This window comes from Epinephelus moara, chromosome 11 (genome assembly GCF_006386435.1).
Source record: "Epinephelus moara isolate mb chromosome 11, YSFRI_EMoa_1.0, whole genome shotgun sequence".
NCBI lineage: Eukaryota > Metazoa > Chordata > Actinopteri > Perciformes > Serranidae > Epinephelus > Epinephelus moara.
The window spans coordinates 12,494,840-12,517,284 of record NC_065516.1 but is presented as its reverse complement, the minus strand read 5'-3'; the positions used below and the strand labels follow the sequence as shown (position 1 = coordinate 12,517,284).

Genomic DNA, 22,445 nt, shown 5'->3' with positions numbered 1-22,445 from the left:
GGGCCACTGTGTAAAATGGGTTGAAAACCGTTGAAAACAGTGACATCAGTGGTCAAATTCTAGATTGCAGGGCTCACTCGCTCACCCCTCCCGTCGGGTAAATGACGGTGGCCTCGTAGGGACAAAAACCCTTGCGCAGACATGAGTTTTTCAGTAGTTCTGTCTAGCGATGAGGTGAATGTTTATTTAGAAATCTAAACCATGTTACGATATTGTAATGAATCCCTCACGAGCAGGAGACCAGAGGAGCGTTCGGGGAAAAGGCCAGTTTATTTGAGCACTCCAAAAACTCCAGTAACACTCCAGGGGGTAAAAGACTCCGTTCCAAACTCTGACTCTTCTGGCGTAACACACACACTCCATACACACATTCTCGTTTGGCGTAACACACACACTCCATACACACATTCTCGTTTACGATACCTAGCGGGCACCCCCTCCCCTCCCTGCTCCGCCAATCTCCAGCCCGCACACTGACTGACAGCGTAGCCTGTAAACAGAGCTCAGCTGTTTATTTAGCCTAGCAATATCTCTGGACTATAGTAGCTGCAATGGACGACTTTGAACGCGATTTTGAAGAGTTTCTTGTAGCGGACACAGACCCAGAGCCATACCTGTTTGAGCCGGAGCATACAGATGAGGAACTTGGATACTGAGCGGGCGAGAAGAGAGGCTAAATCCTCCGCTCCCATTTTGCTGCACAGAATGGGATTCGGTGCTATCCGCTCCCATTTTGCTGCACAGAATGGGATTCGGTGCTACCATCGTTGGGGAGATATATCATCATGAGGGAAAGCGCCGCAGAGAGTGCATCGCAAGGAGTAAAGTTGCGTCTTCTTTTCCTCGCAGATGACGGTTCGGGTTCATTCTCTCCTGTTGCATGGTAAGTGTGGTCCATTCGCAAACTTTATAACTAAAAAAAACTTTTCACTACTCTCTGTCGACGAACTACTAACACTCTCTGCTGTTTCCTCCTCCTTCTTCCTTCCTTCCGCTGTCTTCGTTGGTTTATTTATACACGCAAAACGCGTTCTCTGGCTGGCTGGATTGTCTGCTCGGTCTGCCGTATATACATGGCGGCGCAAGATGGCGACCTCTCTGAAGCAAGGCCCTTGCTACATATATATATATATAAAAGCATAATTATAAGGCTATGAAAACCAAACAAATTTTATTTTATAGCGATTATACACTTATATAAACATATTAATGGGTAGAATATTCAGATTCAGATTCAGATTTGACAATAAACCATGCCAAATATTACACACTGGCCCTTTAAATACACTCTTAGAAATAAAGGCTCTACAAGGGATCTTCCTGGAGGGCTGAGATTCTTCCCAGAACCATCGGACTTACTATTTTTAGACCCCCCTGGGTGGGTTCTTGATGAAACCCTTGGAATACAGAAGGAGTCTCAGTAGAACCTCCTATAGGTAGATTCATGTTAGCATTCTTAGTAGGTTAAAAGGTTCTGGATAGGACCCCAAGAGAGATTTCTGGGTTTAACCACTACACTATAGAGGGGTTCTCTGCAGCAACTCTCACATATCCCTTTTCCACCAAATTAACTCTGGTTCTTGAACTGGTTCTGTACAGAATGCTTGGAACCAGCCTATGTTTCCATCAGTAGGTACTGCAATTACATATATTGCTATATATTGCAATGTATTACCTTTTTTCAAACACAAATGATGTCGTCAAAGCAAAACTTTGTCAACATCTGTTTTATCGATCTCAGTCTGTTCATCTCACTTCATTCATTTTTATTGCAGCAAAATGTATCTAGCAGAGTATAGCTATTGATCTTATTATTCTAATAAGCTGCCAGAAGGTTAATTTGCATTTGTAATATTAGTAATTTAAATAATATTTAAATCGGCATTCCTGTATCAATACGATATTGCCATGCTAAAATATCCCATTGTTATGCTGTTGTTTTGATTTCTTTTCCCCAACCCCTAGTAGCAAGATGGCAGATCGCACTGATCATCTGCAAACATCTGCTCTATTAATACAGATATTTGCTTTTTTGCTACTGTATGATCTTATTTTGGCCGATAATTTGTCACTTCACTTTATTGTTGCCTTCTCCATCCTTTCGTTCCAACCTGTAAAATATGACTTGCCCACTGATGTTGTCACAGTTCGTACTTCATGTTTAAAAACGAATTGCTATTTTATGGTTGCAGCTGGGGTCCAACTTTTCAGGTTCCATACCAATTTATTTTTGGTCAAAATACTCTGAAGGTTCCAAATTAGGTGCGGGAACCAGAGCAGAACCTGTTCCATGTTGGTGGAGAAGGGATGACAGGGAGTTCTATGGGGAATATTTGACAAATGGTTATATGCACAACCCTTTATGTTGAGTACTTGGTAGGACCCTTGAAAGGGTTCCAGTTGGAACCTTTATAAAAGGTTTTACGAGGAACCAAATGGGTTCTCCTATGGGGACCAACCAAGGAATCCTATATGGTTTTACTTAGCATCTTAATTTCTACGAGTGACTTAGCTGCGAGTGTCTAATAATTTTCCTCTTGGATGCAGATTTTTTCTCCTGCTTTCTTTCATCTCATCATATATTATGGTGTTTGGCCTCGGGAATTGTGGGGTTTCCTTCCCATTTGTTGGTGGATGGTGTCCATCTAAGCAGATGCTGCCGGCTCCTCCTGGAGCTTGAGGCCTCCCACTCTGTTAGACGGCTGGGCGTCCCACAGCAGCCAGACTTTAGCTGCTTGTACAGCAAAATGGGGCGCTAAGCCAAGCGTAAATGAAGACCATCCTGCCATCTAATTAGAACCTATTTGGCCTTTGGAGAAATATGTGGCAATAAAGATATATTTCTTTACAGTTTGGTTTTACTTTGTAGATAGTTTTGACTAGTTTGCCTGATTATACTGCTGCTGCCTGAGCTTCAGCCTCAAAGCAATTAAGGTCTGTGCTGTGAAAGGTGAATTTGAAGTACAGTGTGTCCTCACCTAACACATACACCACCTCCTTCTCTTCCTTGCTGTGTATTCCCACTTTGTGTGTTTGCTGAAACTAGTTTTTGAATTTGTGTGTCTGTGTAGTTACAAGTTTGTATCTGAAGTCAGAGTGATCTGCCAATTAGGACGCTTCGTATCATCCTGAAGAATGTCTCAGCCTCCGACAATGGCATGCACACACACTCCGATACACACACTGCACGCTTGAAAACAGCCAGCCCTCTCTGTGTGGTCTAAGCTGCCTCCCCTGAGCCTCGAGTGCAGCTGAAGAGACAGACGGAGAGAGAAGAGATGAAGTGTGAGAGGTGCGATTTCTTACACCTTCACGGAAACAACAGGTCGATCTATCACAAACACATGTCCACACACTCCAGCTCTAACAAGTCGCATTAGTTGTTTAGCACCTGCGCGTTCAACAAACAAATGGGAGAAAGAAAAAAAACTGCTTTAAATCTGTATTTACTTCCATGTGCCAAATGCATGAAAACAAGTCACCTTGCCTCTCGCAACATCATCACGCCAAACAGGAAGTGACTGAAGCATTAAAAGGCTGGAATCAAGATGGCCTTGCAGTGTTGTTGTTCTACATCTTTCATTATTAATTCATTGTTGTATTGATTGTGTATTCATCTGGAGGGGAAGCGGAGGAGAGCCGATGTCTGAGGCAGCTATATTATCCATTCCTCTCCTGTTTCTTATCTGGCAGGGTGCTGCTGAGGCAGAGGGAGGATGGAGGATGAGCCGCCTGCTACCTTGATATGAGCGTCTGAAAGATGGCTGTTAGGGAACAAACTAAGAGAGGGAAGATGCATGGCAAAAAGGACATGACAAAGGTGAAATTTTTGTGGGCTGAAATATTCTGCTATTTACTCTGTGAGACAATATAATGAGGAAGCCTGACTGACTGACTAAGCATAAGTGAGTAAGCATCATTGGAATTGCAGAGCCATACATAGAGATATAACTAGCAAGGTTTTTAAGGCGTTTTGTGGGCGACATGGCAACATAACTGCATGGCGATCTACTCTGATGAATGGCCATTCAAAGAACAACATGCTTTTGGTTGTTGAATTTTGTAAAAATGTGTAAAATTTACACAGAGGATCAATCTGAAAGATAGAGACGGCATCATCACATATGAAGGCGGAGTTTCAGTCATAAAAGAAACAGTTTGATATTTTGGGAAAGCCACCTATTTGCTGTCCCGCAGAGAGCTACGTTGAAAACAAACCAAGCAGTGGTGTCAGCAAAGTGCGGCCTGCAGCTACTGCTCCGAGTTCTGGCTATTTGATTCTGTGTTAAAGTTCAGCCAAACTAAAAGTTGAGGGCAGTTTAAGTTTAAGTTGCGGCCAGAGAATACAGCAGCCCATCAGTAAACAGAGTCCTATGACTCCTGTGACATGTTGACCTATGCTGCAAAAATTTCTTCCTGCCTGAAACACATGAACACGCCTCCCAGCCACAGAAAAATGTAACTACTGCAGCAAGCCGATCTTCATCGCTGCTTGGTGTGTTTTTGGTGTTAGCTAAAAAGCAATAGCACTCTAATATCTGTACACTAAATATGAAGCAATCAACAGATGGTTAGCTTAGCTTAGCATAAAACATAAAGCATAAACATGATAAGTTGTGGTTGTATGAGAGGTTATGTGACAGACTATTTCTTGGCCAGGAGCCACGACTTTCTGGAGTCCAGCACAAGCTAATACCAAGCTAGCTGCCTCCTTCTGCTTCCAGTCTTTATGCTAAGCTAAGTTAACTGGCTGCTGACGGTAGCTTCATATGCACCATACATAGGGCTAGCAGTACCAATACAAGTACCCTAAGGTGAAACTGATACCAATGGAGTCCTTTATTTGAAATGATCCTTTCACATTTTATGCATTTATTTTTCCAGACATGACTGGCGTGTAGTATAACCATACTTTTGAACAGGATGCTGAACTGCCAACTCCATCAAAAGCACTGGTCCGACCTGACATGATCTGAGCCTTACTTGTGATATTTTGATGTGGGAGTTTGATGGGTAGGTTGAGGCAACAGAACTAGCCTACTTGGTTAAGGATTAGGGAAAGATTGTAGTTGATGGGACACAAACATCGGTCTCCTGGGTCAAAGTCCTGTGCTTGCTGAACCAGTCCGCCTAAGTGGACTTTCACACTCTTAATGGACCGTTTCTTTGCTATTCTGTTGCTGGGGTAACAGCTTTGGTCCCTGTTTACTTCCTGTCAGCTACTCCATTAACAAAAAGTCCAACAGGAAATACACTTGAACCTATTTAGAATGACTCTCAAGTTTAAAGCAGTCTACACTACATCTGTTGCTCTGAACGTCTAATAATGAATGGGTTTACATTGGAGTTGGCTGGAAGTCTGTTACATCTCATATGGATGCCAAAGGGATTATCGTGCATCTACAACTGACATTGAGGGCCACTGCCCAAGCAGCATTTTTGACGCACTGGGAGTGAGACCAGGCTACCACACAGCAGACTCTATGGGTTGTAGCTGCTGTAGCGGTGGGTCAATCATGTGTCACATTGAATCAAAGAACACTTGTAGTTCAAATGCAGGTATTGTTTGGCTGGAGAAGTTTCAATACTATTTGTTACTGCGTTATTTTGCTCAATACCTTAAAGGCATCATGTAGCGATACCCAGCCCTACCATAACCATATATAATCGTCTCATTTAACTCTCCAGCTAGCTGTCTAACGGTAACAAAATCCACCCACCAGCTCCTCTAAAGCTCAAGACGATTTATCCTGCGTCTTTAACAAACTAGTCAGACTGGCTATCTCCCCTTTTTTTCCCAGTCATTTTGCTAAGCTAACCAGCTGCTGGTGGTAGCTTCATATTTAGTGTACACACATGAGAGTATCAATTCTCATTTTACTCTAGGCAAGACAGTCAATACGCGTGTTTCCCAAAACAATTCCTTTAAACATTTACATCGCTCTTATGTGCAGAGTAGGCTAATACTTCTCCAAGCAATCCATACAATCTATACAGTAAGGACCTCCAACTGCATTATTTACAGTAAGGTTACCAGAAGTGATGACAAAGTGTGATAATGTGACAATGTCCTTAATTTTGATCGGCGCTGCAGTCACCTTTTTCCTGTGTAGAGAAAACAAATTCATGAATGGATGTTGCTGTCCTGCTCCTTGAAGCACAGCGGGATGTTTCTCTTAGTGCACTCTCCAGGGACATTAAACAATACCAAACGCCCACGCATGTCGCACCTTCGATCTGATGGAGGAGGCCTCGAATAGAGGAGAAAATGGAAAGCAAAACGGCTCCTTTGCCCGTGGAAGAAAAGCTTCTCTGACACAATTATTTGGAAAAATCTGCAAACCAAATATGAAAGGATTTGGCCTCACACATAAACTGGAGCTGTGACTGCTCATCAGTTGAGTGTACAAGCTAATTTCCTATCAGATTTCTTCAGACTGAGACTGAGGCTGCCATGAGAGGCTTTAGTCTGGGCTCACACCAGGTAGCTGATAGCCTATTACAGTAGATCACTGCAGGTTTTGACTCATTTGCAATCTGTGCCTGCCTGTGAGCGACTCCAGTGTATCAATTAAAGATTCATCGAAGGCAGTACACACACAACTAGTGATCTGGATTAAATATTCATTGGGAAGATGTTGGTCAGGATCATATGAAGCCTTAACACTTGACAATTCAAGTGCACATCAGGACTGATGGCATAAACATGGCACATTAACACAGGCGCGCTGCAGCAGAGGTGGCTTCAGGACACGGATTGTACAAAATATCACACATATTTCAACATTTCTTCATCGGCTGATGCTGGCTGCTGTTCTTCTTTAAAAAAAAAAAAATTGGCTGTCTCTCATCAGGAAGGTTCTGACTCATTGCAGATTTAGCAGCCTCCTTCAAAAGAAAGGGCACACGACATTTCCTGAGTAGTAAAGCATGCAGCCGAGCGAGTTTTTGAAAAATGAATTAGGGCCTGTAGCCAGAGGTTTCCACCGCTGCTACATCCAGTAACATCCAGGGTTATTTTTAGCACCCAGCCGCCTTGTCAGACTGGAGGAGGGAAGAAAACCCCCCTGGTGTAACAAGGGGGAGGCCGGTGGGAAGCTGCGGTATGTTTGGGGAGGAGAGAGAGGCAGGTTTATGTATGCGAGGCTGGAGATGTAGTGGTGCTTTAATCCACCTGAACTCACCTTACGGTCGACATAAATCTTTCTCTCATACATATGGAGTTTTGTAACACAAGCAGGCTAAGGTAATACAGCCTTTATGAACACTTTAATGAAGGTTGTAGGTTTGGTTTTTACATTGGAGGGAATACATATGAAATGGGGAGGGGGTTGGAAGGTGCACCACCAGAGAGCGTGAGCATCAAACACTTAATTTCCTGCATATCGGTGAATTTTTATGCACCACTGTTTGCATGGGTGGAAAATGAGACATATGGGCCCTTGGGCATAAATATGCAAAGGGCCCCACCACCTCTCCTACACAGGAGTAAGACAGGCAGACTTAGTGGTGGTTTTGCATCTCTTCCTAGTTATTATGCGTCTTTAAATATCTCTTTGTGGTGATTTGTGTGTTCCTTGTGGTTGTTTTGTGTGTTTTATGCAGTCGTTTTGGTTGCTTTAAGGTAATTTTGTGTCTTATGTGGTTGTTTTGCCCATTTTTGTAGTTATTTTGTGTCTATTTGCACTTCCTTTGCATCTCTTTGTGGGCTTTTTCTGTCTTTTTTCTCATTCCTGGTTGGTACATGTTCATTTGACGTTTGGTATTTTGCAAGGTAAGGCCTCCTGACACTTTGGCCCCCTGAGCCTTTACCTGGCAGACCCGTTCAGTAATCCATCCCTGAATTTGTGCTTTTTTTGTATCAGTTTATGGTGTACATTTCTTTAATTTTGTCAAAATAGAAGTCCTCTGTTATTTTTTGTGTCTTTATTAGAGGGGACAAATGCCTTTATTCTAAATATTGAGAGGGACGTTTCCCCATGTGTCCCCCAGAAATCTACACCTATGCTTTTAATAACAAGGCAAACCTGATGTTTTGCTGAGCTTGTTGTTATTCATACAATAACATCAGTGCTCAGTTTTCAACCATCTGTGTGCCTACCTGAATTCAGGAGCCAGGTTGGGCTTCAGGCCATAGAAAGCAGCCGATAAGGTCAAAAGCCAACGGGGAACAAAATTCCCATTCTCACACTCCAGGTAGGGCGCAGACCATTTGACATGCGTCTTGTCCGGGATAAAACTCTCTCCTCTTTTTAAAGAATTGTCAACTGATCTGATATCTTGGCTCAGCACCCTCTTATGGAAACTGGGCTTCTTCCTGTCTTTGACATCGTGGTACCACTCTGTGTCTACTGTGCGGTTGTGCAGATGGTGGTGAGCCATGCTGGAGAGGTCTTGGAGGACTATCTCTCCGCCGGCCCTGGTGGCTTGGAGAAGCACCGAGGGCCCCGTCACGGACGAATCCGCGTTAAAAGTGACGACCGCCCGGTGAATCTTGGCGTCTCCTTCCAGTATACTCCTCACTAAGGCGTGATACCACTCAATGTCTCGCCGGAGACTGTGCTCCCTGGACCTGTTGGCTTGCAAGATCATGTTGAGGAAGTTTGTGGCGTGCAGCACCGTATCCAACACGCTGCTCATGGAGTAATGCGGGGTGGCTTGTGACCTTCCCCGCAGAGAGGTGAGCTCGTACCTCCGCGAGCAGTTGGCGTGCTTTAATGTGGTCGAGTCCCCCGTGTGAAGAAAAGCCGTGACCACCCGGGGGAGATGCTCCTCGATTTTCTGCGGCACCTCCGCCGTCTCCCCGGGTGGAGGATAAGGCGCACGGAGATGCGCCAGCTGCCGACGGTGCGTCTGAGCGCCGTAAATCGCCTCCCGTGCTCTGGTATCTTCCCCATGCGCTGACCATTCCGCGTATTTATGGTTTGATCCGATCACAAATCCCACTTGCAGCAGCAACGACAGCCGGAAAACAGCCATCTCCCTGCAGAAAAGCGTCCACAGATGTTTGGGGGATTGCTGCACGGAATTACAGTGTCGTTGGGCGGGCGTGTTGTAAAAAAAATCTGCCAAATTGCTCCGCTAAAGCATCGCTTCACCACTTGTAGGATATTCTTGCAAGCTCCACGCCTCTGATCTTGGAATCAAAAAGCAAAGGAGGGGGGGAAACGGAAGGGACCCCCTCTCTGTCCGTGATAAATCCCCTCTTCTTCTTCACAGATGCCTCATACAGCTTGTTGATGTTGAGTATCCGCTTGCAGCTGTTTCCCCCCACCTCTCTCTGTCTCACTGTAGACAAGACTGTCTTGGATTTGCTGTGCGGCGGCCGCTCTCCCTCTGCGCGCAGGCTACATAGGCTGAATCAAAACGAGGAGGAAGGGAGGGGTAAAGGGGGCAGGTTATCCTTATATTTATATATTTTTCAGGAGGCACCGAGTCAGGGAGCTTCTCACTTGGATGGCAAACGCACTCCGCCCTCTTCCGACCACAACAAGCATTAAGTAGGCCTACAGAAGCCACGAAGAGACACATCAGGAGCTGCGCGCTCTCAAAGCCCGTCTTCTCCATCATCTCATAGGGCTCCAGAAGCAACATTGATCCGCGTATGGCCGCTTCTTCTGTCAATCACGGCGCAGTGTTCGGTGGAGCCGTGAGGGAGCTGTCCGGTGCTGAAAGTGATGAAGTCAGCGGCGGCTGATTTATCAAAATTAAGCACTTAATTTGGATCAATAGGGAGAGATTTGTTCTCACTTTGGCATTCAGGGGTCGTTTTCTCACTGTTGATCACTGTACAAAAGCTCAGTTACACCCACTTTAATTTAAAGCTGTCAAATCATTTCAGGAAATATTGAAAAATCGAATTCCCTGATGGTTAAGAGAAAGTAGTATCTATTTTTGCATATTTATTTTTAATTTGTTTTGGTGTTTCTTAAGGTATTTGGGGACAAATAGGTTGTCAATAGGATTAATCATGATATGTGTTTTTTCATATATAAATACCTCCATGATAGCTATGGGCGATATTCACATCATCCTATACTACATCCTAAACTTTATGTCATGTATAATTTTTGCATTACACAATTTGGCCAAAAATAGGGGAAACAAAAAGGAAATAAAGGTAGGGGCATATTAGGGAACTCTGGGGCTTTTTTGTTGCAAGATATGTGATGGAGGACATCACATACACAGATCTGGGGACACCCCTGCTAATACATGGGGACCAGACCCCTTAAATTCAATTAAATCCCCTCAAAACTTGGTTTCAAATCTTCTGTGAGATATAGAAAATATATTCATGAGGATAAAAAAGCAGAAACAACATATTTAGGTGTTATTGGTTTAGAGTATAACACACAAACTCAAACTAAGTAAATGTGATTAAATAGGATTGTTTGGTTGTGGTTTGGTCACATTTCATTAATAGTGGTCAAACCACACATCAACTGTCATCAGATTCTAATTTAAATCCTGATTGGTGCATTTAAATACATGACATCACCTTTTTCCAACTGAGCCCCCGCCCACTGCAAGCCAGTGTGGAGAGCCCTGGTCTTTAAGACAAAAGTGTGCTGCCTGCTTTGTGGCAACAGTTTGGACAAGCCTGTCCTGTTTCAGCATACATAGAACAAACACAGTAGGAGTGGAAGTATCACCCTAGGCGCCAGAATGAAATGGTGGCATTGTACGTTTCTGCAACTCCCACATACATTACATTTTGTATGTTTCACACGTACCATATCAACATTTCTAAAGTGATGTAGTTCTGCTTACATGTATATGAGCTGAGTTTGTTATAGGGAGGAGAAGGGGATGGTGGATGTTAGAGAACAACAAACATCAAAACTGGTTGTTTTTGGCAACACATCGCACAATTTCCTGCAGTGGTTGTGCCACAAAAAGCATGTTGTTGTTTTAAGATTATTTTTGGGGCATTTTTGCCTTTAATGGATAGGACAGTTTAGTGTGAAAGGGGGACAGAGAGAGGGGACGACATGCAGCAAGGGGCTGCAGGCTGGAATTGAACCCGGGCTGCTGCAGCAAGGACGGAGCTTTTGTACATGGGGCACCTGCTCTATCAACTACGCCACCAACACCCTGAAAAGCATGTTAAGTCAACACATGATCTTTTCCTAACCCAAATCACTTGCTTTTATGGCTTAACCTAACCACATGTGACAGCCCCGCCATCTAGCTTCATGTGCTGCTCTGTCCGGTAGTTGCACAAGTCTAGGCAGCTCATCAGAGCAACTACTACACCTGAGAAGTGTGAGGGCCCAAAAGTAAATCCCTGCAGCCAGGCTCCACAATCTTATGAAAAGCCTTCCCAGAAAACAGCAAAATAAACTATAACATACCAAATAGATGATTCTTCGTAATGCCTAACCATACAACTGTTTTCTTTTTAGTCTTAGATAAAACTGGGACTCCATTTCTTAGAACCAACTCCCCTGAAACCTATACGTTTCTAATCAATAAACTCATTTATGGTTGATGCAAGCTGCTGCTCCTTCACATGTTAGCCAAGCAACTACACAGAGGGATAAGGGGTTTATTATGCAACAAAAAGGGGGGGCTCTGATCTCTTTCTTTACTTTGTCATCGATCTATCAGTCTTTCTCTTTCTTATTAGTTTAAGCTCCAAGGTTGCTGTCTCTCTCTCTATCTCTCTCCTGGGTGTAGGGGCATGTCACGTCACGCTGTGTGGGCCAGAGGCATCTCGTCCTGGATACCAGGGCGAGGAAGACAGGCGTGACGGAGGGTGACAGAGCTGAGAGTCGACCTGCACAATGCATGGGCCACCAGGGATGCTGGGAGCTGGAACCTGAAGGCCTCGTGGATTTCTTGACCAACCTACAGCACGTACAGCTGCATCCAAGAGCCTGCTTGCTTGACTTGTCTTGAAATCCTGATACTGACACTGTACAGAAAATAATTGGGAAAACTTGATCCTGTATAACCTTACGGCCAGTATATAGAGACGCCTCACTGTAGAACTGTGCATCAGTAGAAACCCCCAAATCAATGCCTGTTTGTTTGTATCCTTTTAGCATCTGGGTTCATTACTTGCCAAAGATGCCTGCATGAATTCAAGGTACCAACTTCTTTTTCAACTTCAGTCATCCTCAGTCTTTCTCTGACCCTAACAGAAACATTTCTTTCTCTTCTAGTTTTGATGTTCCTGCTACCAAAATGCTTGGTGTCGTGGCGATGATGACAGTGACGAAGGTGGACCTAGCACCTTCTTTTGAGGTGTGAACCATCTGCATGGGCGATGGGTTCTTAATGTTAATGTGTTGCCAGTTGGAGACGTACGATATGTCCTCAACACCAATTCCTGGAATTGAGAAATTGTGGTGCAGCTTAATTACATGCAGTTTTGAATAATGAGACATCTGAAAAGTACGACAACCTTAAGTGAAAATCTTTTTTTCTGCCCCTGATGACAGGTTTGATTGTTTAGACTATGCAGGTGGTGTTTCACGCTGTTATAGTCTAGTTGAGAGTTAGCAGCACATTAATATGCCCTACTTATTACAAATTTTGATCCGAGTTGCTTAATGAGAGGCATTGTATTTTAATCAACACAGTAATGGTAATAAAATGTTACTGGCCTTGCTGCATTGAATTTAAATATGCCACATATTCATTTACTGCTAAAATTAGTATATTGGAACAGCTGGTTATAAGTGTCAGTGTCTACTAGGGCTGCTCCCTGAAAGTCAAAGATTGAAATCATCAGTCAGCGATCCCTCAGTCAACTGAGATTCTTTTTTGTTTGTTTTGTCAGTGTGCACTTCTGGGGATGTTCCCCAGATATTGCTGCAGAGTAAACATTCCTCACTTTCATGCTTCTCTCCAGTGCAGGCAGCTGCAAACTCAGACCATGAAGTATAAAAAAGACCTGGATGCAGTGTTGGAGGCGGGGCCCTGTTCATTCCTATGAAAGTTGCTAAGTGGTGCATGAAGAAAAAAAGATAAAAGAAAAAAAGATTTCCCTGATTAAATGGGGATAGAAGGAATTAATTGTGCGACTCTTTTAGACTTTCAAAATGGATCAAATCCCCACAGTGAAATGACTTATTTTGTGTGGGTTGTGATGCTCAAAAAATGTATTCACTGATCTCCATTATCTTTCACATTGTAAGTCTATGGGAAAAAGTCTTTGGGGGCCAATGGCATAACTTGATGGACCAGAAGTTGTAAATTTATAGTTTGGCCTTTACAAAAATTGCCTTTAAAGCCTGTCACACCTCGTAGGGGCCTGACCCAGACCCAGGGTGAATCTGAGTGAGAAAGAGGCAGCTACCCAGGGGAAGAGAGGCTTTGCCCGGTCATTGCCATGCCATTGTTACAATGGCCTAAAATTCTGAAGCCCCATTAGTCCAAAAAATGTCTGACTGAAAGCCCATTTCCTTGACAGTCCATTATTACAATAACAAATGCCAATTGCTCTAAGGTCCCATTTCTTCAAAAATACAGAGCTGCAGTTAGTTTTGGTTTCCTTGTGGCATTTGAGGCACAGATCCAGGGTGTTTTTCCCTGACCCATCCCTGCTTTTCCAGCAACTTTTGTGCCACCAAATGCAGGTGTTTTAAGCCATATCATGATCCTTTCCTGACCATAACCAAGTGGTTTTTGTGCCTAAACCTAACCACACATTCACCACAGCATTGTTGATAAATGTAACATATCCCTGGTTTCCAGAAATGTACAATCTGATTTTTTCTGGTTGTGTAACTGCAGGGAGTGTGTATTTTCAGAGAAACAGAACTGCAACTAGCATTGTAACGAGCTGTCGGACATTTGGTCCAGTGGGATGTTTTTCAGACCAACAGGGCTTTGGAATTTTAGGCTGTTGAAACAATGGTCAGTCCCCACCTGGTCAGGCTCAGAGATATTTTTCTTTCTTCTGCTCAGAAGTGGTGAATTTACAGCAACGTAAACCAACAGAGGAACCTTATACAATTTAGTCTCTGGCATTTGTTTGATATCTAGTATCAACACAGATGTTGCACAAATCCCAGACTAACTTGGCTTGCTCACTATATTACGTGAATGTCACCGTCACTCTAATTGTCGTGCCGAAACCCACTCAAACCCTCAAACTCTATATGGAAAAAAAGGAACAACTAGTTGAATATTCGTATTGAACAGCCAAATCTGATGACTGATATAGTTCTGAGCTGGGTACAGTCCTAGTGTCCTCACAGAAACAACACATAACAAACAATTCAGGGTGAAACAGAAGGCTTTACTGTCACGTATAAAATATAGTTCGCTATATGATTAAATTCCATTGCATTGGATGCAAAATTGCTATTTACAAAACCAGTGAAAATTGTTAATTGTTAAACTCATCCATTAAAAAAACAACAACAAAACAAATAACTTACAAAATATAGTACAGCTTAACTTAAACATGTTCTTTCCAGCAAATGAAAACATTTTTATGAATGGATCTACAAGTAAATGTACCTATCTAATATGTCTAACTACCTACACATGCAGTGTAACTGTGGTCATAGTTTGCTGATACTAAAAATTTTGTCTTTACGTTCATCTTTCTGTGAGCTACTGCATGTTGCTAACGTCAGAACTACCGGGATGAAACTGAGGCCGTGAAGCATCCCGATAAACGTGACAAGAAAGAAGATCTTAAAAAATGTTCTGAATGTGTGAAATTCAGACGTTGCCAACACCACCACCCCTAAAATGGTGGACAGGGCCCCTTGAAGTATGGGATAGCCTAAACTGGAGAGAGCATCCACAGCTTTGTCGTCAGGACTCGTTTTCTTGCTGGAGGCGAAGACGTAGGAAACGTGAGCTGAGAAATCGACTGTGAAGCCGATGCAGACGGTAAAAGCGATCATGGATATGGAATCGAGACTGACGTCCCAAAGCGCCATGAAACCAGTAACCCCTACAGTCACTGAGCCAATCGAACAAGTCACCCACAATGCACAGAGGGGGTCTGGAATCAGCAGGAGGGAGACAACCAGCATCACAGCTGTGATCACGCCAACGTTTTTAACCGTGCTACTCACTACGACGCCATACTGGTCGTAGAAGATGAATTTCTGATTGTAGACTAACATAGATGCTGTGCTGCATTTGCCTGCAGTGGTTTTGAGACCTTTAAGCATGTCAATTTCCATGTTGGCATTAGTGATATCGACGGTCTGAATGAAGAAGCGGGATGCATACACGGCATCTCCAGTGAGGTTCACGTCTTGCTTGAAAAAAGGAAATACATCAAAAAATTGAGATAGATTTTTGAGAAAAACATCTTTATCATTAAGGTTTAAATGTGTTTCTTGTCCATATGACAAATAAGAATCCAGCCAGGATGAATAGACATCCTCATCTACAAACTCGAGCTTCTTAAAGTCCTCTATGCATTCCTGAAGTTGGTGCCTCTTAGTTTTATCCCAGTATGGGTATTCCTCACTTACAATTAACATCACAGATGGACCATAACCTGAAAAATACTCCCTGTCCTTCATAATAAACCTGGTAACGTGGGAGTTATCAGCTGCCAGATCATAAAGCTCAATCCCCTGTTGTATGTGAAAGCATCCATAAATACTTGCAGCTAAATACACCACATAAAGGAAGATTACAACTCCTTTGACACAGGGTTTGATCAAAAACGGGCCATAGTAATCCTTAAAGAAATTACTCGCTGCTTGTTTTTTCTCTGCTCCAGTGTTCTTATCATAGTCGCCTCCCACGCAGCAGATGTTATATATCTCAGAATGATGATCAGAATTGTCTGATGGTATTTTCATGCAGGTCAGCCAGTGCCTGTTGCTGGCTTCCCGCTTCCCGTTTAGAGCCAGGAAGGCTCCAAAGAAGGTGATCGTGTAGATGTAGGAAAATATGATGGAGGTGCTGGTGTAGAGGCAGAACGACTGCACGGCTGGGAAGTCGGACATGACGCCGATAGAGAATTTGAGGACGTCGGTCAGGGCGGTGATGGTGATGGACATGATGGCTTCTTTGTAAGCGTGAGCCATCCGCTTCGGCACTGAGTCTTTCACGTGGGTGTGCTGCCAGTCAGACACCATTATGAACATGTTGTTGAGACCGATTCCTGGAAAAATGATCAGTGATGTAAAATTAATGAGTTTCCCATTTGTGAGACTTTAAACATTTTACAGGATTTTACAGTAAAACATAAAATGCTCATTAAACATGATGGAGTGCTGCAGTTTAATCTACCTAAGACCACATGAAGCGGTTCAAATACTGCTCAATTTAATGCCTTGCAAAACACCATAGAGGTATTTTTTACATTTACTTTTATGTAAATGCATTATTACTTGATGGATGTTGCACGCCAAACTACAAGCTAAAACTACAGTCTGGAACAAAACAGGACAAGGCTGCTTTTTCTCACCGAGTATCAGGAAAGGAGAGTTTGCGACTGTAATAACAAATGGCACTCCGATGTAAAGCAGCAAGCCAAAAGAGGAGAGGACAGCCAGGCCAGAGGAGAAGACGCCAAAGACGGCCACCCACACCTTGTTCCTCACATTGTCCAATCTGTCACGGAGGTAGAGATAGGATGTTATTGGTGTAGAAAGCAAAATCATTTAACTATTCAGTAAAAATATACTGTAAGTGAGGTCCATTTATACAAATGTTATCTTGATAACCTTCAACCTGAGCAGCCTCAGAACTAACCTGCTTAATGTCGGAGATTTGTGAAATAAATTCATTAAATAAATTCATTTTTAGCAAGTACTAAAAAGGTTTTGACGAGTAGGCCTAACTTAATACCAAGGTAAAAAGATGGTGTTCCACTGCCCTCTTTGGTTGAAACCTTTGAGTATGTAACACCTTTACCACACCAAACAGTGATGTCAGCGGGTACATACAGTACGAGGCAATGTTTTATGTGGTGTCCTCATATGGTTTGTTCTCATGCATGTGCACGTTTCACACTATAATGCTGATCTATAAGTGGTAGCAACCAGTGTTTTATGTGAGCTCAAAGTTCAGTTTACACACATTAAAATGAACCAGTTCACATTCATAGTTAACAATTTGAATTTTGAACTGGATTCACCCTCCCAACAAATGAACTTACACAGCTGTCATCTGTTTTTTCTTTTTCTTTAAATAAAATAGAATCTTGTGATCATCATTCACATATATTTCCAAAGACTGATTGGGTGCCTCAACTCGAAGTCTCGTTTCAAATTTGTTGCAAATATGGTTGACATTCGCACTTTGTTTTTCAGACACATTTTGCGTGAATGTGAGAGATTTTTTCTGTTGGAATCTGTAACTTACTAATCTGTTCATAAAAGTCCTTCAAATATTCATACAACTGGCTTCAGTAGGAGGCTACCGGTGTCGTGTCAATGCCATAAATACTCAGGTGCTGTAAAACCAGCATCGTTCACTGTTGTGAGTGTACAATATGAAAATATAATATAACACTGATGCGTTCTATTCATCATTCACCAAAAATATAGGCATGTTCAATGAATTCCATCTTTTAGCGCATTCATGCACAACATTAGCAACGCACCAAGACACACAGCAATGTGTTAGCAAAGGAAGGGAAGGAGAATGCTGTCTCAAATCGCGTACTTCTGTACTTACACTTACCATTTTGAGTGCATAAGTACGTTCACACAGAGAAATATGGAAAAATGCAGTGCACTATGAGTACACGGATGGTGCACTCAATGGTCGCCATCTTGGCTACATAGTGGAAGGGGAGGGACCACTTTTCAAACAGGATATGGCGGCAGAGGACTGTGCGACTGCGAACGTCGCCGTATTGTACAAATACATGTGTTTTTTGCACTAAGCAGCACTATACTGTTGTCGGGTATAAGCCGGCAGTATGTTTATTGGGTTAATTTAGCAGTCTGTAATGATTAAGTACTGCGAACGATAACGCGAATGCTAATGCTAGTTTGCTAACTAGCTAATTTGCTGTCGTCATTTCCGGTGAGCGCACAATGGCTGTGTTTGGTTTGAGACAACACTACCCTGTCGAAATTTGCACACTACGCCAATAAGTACATAGTGCACGTAGAATACTACATGGAAGTGTACTAACGGAAGTATGTGATTTGAGACAGCAATAGACTGCTAGCAAGCAAACATGGATGTCAACAATGCAGGTTTCAACCTTTCAAGAAAAATCTGATTTTCAAATGTTTTATGAAGAAGTTAATACATTCAACATATCTATTAGCCCTGAGGGATTCTCACAATTCATTTTTCTGCCTAACATGTAAGGTAAACAGGACCTTAAGTTGCTCTTTACATGCTAAATGCTAACACCTGCAGTAGCACAAGAAAAGAAGAGTCATGAAGTTAAAAAAAAATTAAAAAGTCAATTACAAAGATATATATCCTTATTTTTAAGTTTGCTAACATTAGCTAACATTAGCCACTATATGCTACTGGTCATTCCAGACTAATTAAAGCTGTAGCAGCAAAACCTCTGAGTCTGCTGAACTGAGACAGGGTGCATTAATTTGCTGCTGAATTCAACCTTTCATGTGTAATAGGATGACTGTGCTATTTCTTCTTTCAAAAGATACATAGTCTCGCTTTAAAACCAGCGATAAAGTTTTGAAAGTAGGCATACAACAATAACAACAAGACTTCTGGGGAAATTAATATAGTAGGCTAGCCTACGTATACCGGGCCCTCAATCAAGTTTGATGGAGAGAAAAAAAACTACCTTCAGTATATCAAGCTTCATGTTCAGCTCTATAATTTTTTAAATTATCAGGTACTTTTTTCCATTTCCTGTACAGTCCCAATCTACTGTAGCTGTTACAGACATAGCCTGTATAAAATTCCTAACCTGAGCTGTACCTCACAGAAACTAAGCTAAATCTTTAAATACACATTGAAATAGCTAAAAAAATAGAACTTAATATGAATGAAAACAAAACCTTTTTTAATTGTAGCTTTGGACACAGCGATGCTGAAATTGTTAGGATAACTCCATGTAACCTGCATGTGGCTTTCCTGTACCAGTCACTTTGATAAACAACAGCTCTGTGTGTTTCGGACTTGGCCCACGGTCAGGAAATCGTTCACTGTGAGACAGTCTCTGATCACTCCTTACCTCAGGCAGGATATCAGTGAGAAGGTGATAGCACAGGCATAAGTGATGAGGAATAAAGGGAAGCCATCTGTGGTGTGACTGTCAATCTCCTCCTGCCTGGATTTGGAGGTGTAGTAAGACACCTACAATGGAGTACAGCAGAGAGACGCCAACGTGAAGTCAGACAAAAAGTGTTTACACATGGATGTCACGACAGCAATAAAACCAGTGTGACAGCACAGCTTGGATTTCAGGACAAAGCAAGTGTGTCTGCAACACTGCCAATAGCATTATCTGAAAAGGAGGTGTAAAGATACAGTGAGAGCAGACAGGCTGTGGCTAATATGTTCAGAAAAAGCATCTATATGCTTATTTTTTCCATATTGACAGAATTTATTTTAGATTAATATCTAAGTGCAGCAGCATGTTCAGCTATGAGATGAAATCCACCTTTATTACAGTGATGGTTATCCTCCATTTTGTCGTCTTAAATGTGTTCAAGGAGTTAATTACGTGTCACAATTTGTGATTGTTTCTGTTTTTTCTAATGCAAATATTTTTAGACTTAACATTTTTGAATCTACATAAAATAAAATGTAATAATTTTTTTCTCCACCAGAATTATATGCATGATGGCACAAGAAAGTTTTAAAATCTTTACTCTTGTAAGCAACACAGCCTATTAAATCTAAATATAGCCTATCAACATTACTGATAGGTCTAAATAAGCATTCATTAACATGTATTATTGTGGCTACTCTGCAGTAGGCTATTTATGATTATTTGGTACTTTAATGTTACAGCGTTGGTGGTGAAAAAACAAATCTGTTCATGCACTGTTAATGTATCTATTTTTCACCAAGAATTTTCCTTTTTTGGATTTGGAATTCATAGCAAGCCTCACTGGGAAGACTCAAGACTAGCCACTGCTATTGAGATTCAAAAAAATTACAGGAAAAGGCACCAGGCCATAGACGTATGATGCACACATTATAGCTGACAAAATGTTGAAACTTTTTTTATTTGGTGTCTAGGCAACATATTTTTACAATTGGAAAAATGTAAGAATAATTTTAGCCAACAACAATGATAACTAAAAATTAAAATGTTTAAAAGTAATTGTTCAGGGCACTCAGTGGCTCAGTGGTGTGAGCGGGCATCACATGTACAAAGGCAGTGTTCTTGCTGCCATGAAACGATTCCAGCCCACGACCCTTGGCAGCATGTCATTCCTCTCTCTCTCTCTCCCCCCCCCCATTTCATGCTTAAGTCTGTCCTATCAAAAAAGCCACAAAAAATTGTCCATCATTTCCATATTTTTTAGTCAGTGCCAAAGGGAGCCACTGGAGAGGGGCTAAAGAGCTGCAGATTCTCTACTCCTGCATTAGACAACCACTTAGGAAGATCAGTTTAGCAGAAAATGAAAGTGGACAGTTAAAAGGATAAAGAATTGAAAGAATCAGAAAATTTTGTGTAAAGTCTTTCGGGAATTTAGACTTGTGAGTCATTCCTGGTTGTACGTTTTTCATATGGGTGCAGAGCATAAAAGTTAGTAGAATAAAAAAGAAAAGTTTAGTTAGGCAGCTAGTTTTCATCTGTAGTCATCACTGGCTAAGTGCAAAGCTGGCAGCCCAATATCAGCCTAAAATCAGAGCATTCATTCAAAACAGCTCTTCAGAAGTCTTGTTTGTGGTCCAGGCAGACAACTTTTCCATTATGATATTCATATACATCACTGTCAAAAAAGAAGCGTTTGATTGAAAAAAAATGAAATACATTTTTTGCACAATGATCTATAACATATTGTCAAAAAAATAAGAGTAGTATCAAAATGTTTTAAAAATGGAATGTACTTTTCATAGATGGTCTTGACTGACCATCTACGACTGACTGAAAAGCTGAAAATACTCAATTGGTACACGTCAAAGCCTCATGGGAGCACGGGTGGATTATGGGACAATGGGTCTTGGAGCACAGACATGCAAAAGGCTCCACCACCTCTCTTACGTAGGAGCAAGATACACAGACTTTGTGGGGGTTTTGTCTCTTGTTGTTGTTGTCGTGTCTTTTTGGTCATTTTGTGTCCCTTTGAGGTAACTCTGTGACCTTTATGGTAATTTTGTGTTTCTTTGCAGTTGTTCCATGTCACTTTGAGGTAATTTTGTATCTTTTTTTGATTATTTTATGAGGTAGTTTTGTGTCTCTTCATTAATTCAGTCATTGTTACTTAAAACAAAAACGCTCAACAGTTATCACACACAGCAGTGGCAAATACATAAAGTTTTTCAGAAAGACTAATGAAAGCAGTTTGATACTTACGTCAATGTGTTTGCTGCCCGTATCATCTGATAGCAGTCTCTTAAATCCTATCAGCCATAACTTTGAGGCGTCAGCTGTGCTTTCCTTGTTATCTAAGTAGTAGAAGAGTTTTACAGCCTGAGCACTTACGACTGAGTTGTTGGCATCTGTGATAACCCCGCCGAGCACAGAGCCTAGGAACACTGAGCTGGATCTGTGGGTATATACGGGGAAGGTGATGTTGGTTTGATCAGTTTCATTAGAGCTAATAATTTCCAGGACGATGTTTGAGATGCATTCTCCATTGGCTTTTGCGCACAACTCGCTGAATCCAAGGCTCCCATTGTTCACAGTGATATTAAGGATCTTATTGTTGAGTCTGATGATGTCCTCAAAGGCTGGATTTGTTAGTATATTTGAGCCGTTAGTCGACACAGCAATGAGGGATGCAAAGTTGCCCTTGTCGTACAGCCTGTCCTCTGAAAACATGGAGTCATTGTAAGGGAAGTTCTCCCTGACAAAAGCTCTCGTTGCCTTCGAGGGTCCTTTTGTGGGTGTGTACTGCCGTTCAAAGTCATTGTCCTCCCTGTCTTTGAGAAAAGTGAAGCCTCCACCGAGCGCCGCTGAGAGTATAAGGGGAATCACAAAAAAATAAAAAGGACAGGAGCCTACAAGTGATCCAAGTTTCTCAAAAACCCCTGACAGAGGCTTTGCCAGGCAGTCAGTGCGTCTGCAGCCCATCTTGCACAGTTGGACAGTTTGCACACATGTAGAGGGATGGCATCCTTTTAAAGGCTGCACACACCTGTTTTGGAAAGTTGGAGGAAGTCTCTTTGGTCAATGAAGCCTTGAAAATACCAGGAAACTAAAACAATGGGGAAAAGTATGTGGTGTTACTGGAAATCTCGTGCCTCTTGGTGATAATCAACTCTTCAAACAGACAAATGATAAGACCTGATAAAAATGTGACTTGCAAAATCACAGGCAAGGAAAACGTATTTTATTACTTTATGATGTAAGTGTGCCAATACTAAGTAACTACATAAGTACATCAGAGTGC

The 22,445-nt window shown here is 42.1% G+C and overlaps 2 protein-coding genes across 3 annotated transcripts in view; both read right to left on the bottom strand.

Annotated features, from left to right (window-relative positions):
• The window catches only part of gpr158a (G protein-coupled receptor 158a), a 100,344-nt gene extending 91,004 nt beyond the window's left edge, over positions 1-9,340 (bottom strand). For both annotated transcript variants that reach the window (XM_050056612.1, XM_050056613.1), the window contains exon 1: positions 8,102-9,340. In XM_050056612.1, the coding sequence (XP_049912569.1) occupies positions 8,102-8,979 (878 nt within the window). In that variant the 5' untranslated portion in view covers positions 8,980-9,340. The remainder of the gene's footprint in view (positions 1-8,101) is intronic.
• A 4,907-nt stretch (positions 9,341-14,247) lies between these two features.
• On the bottom strand, positions 14,248-22,126 carry LOC126397686 (patched domain-containing protein 3-like). Its single transcript, XM_050056619.1, has 4 exons — positions 21,407-22,126; positions 19,109-19,230; positions 16,403-16,548; positions 14,248-16,096 (listed from the first exon to the last, which is right to left on the bottom strand). Exons 1-4 carry the CDS (start codon positions 22,124-22,126, stop codon positions 14,523-14,525), a joined length of 2,562 nt encoding a protein of 853 aa, XP_049912576.1. The 3' UTR covers positions 14,248-14,522.
• Between the last annotated feature and the right edge of the window lie 319 nt (positions 22,127-22,445).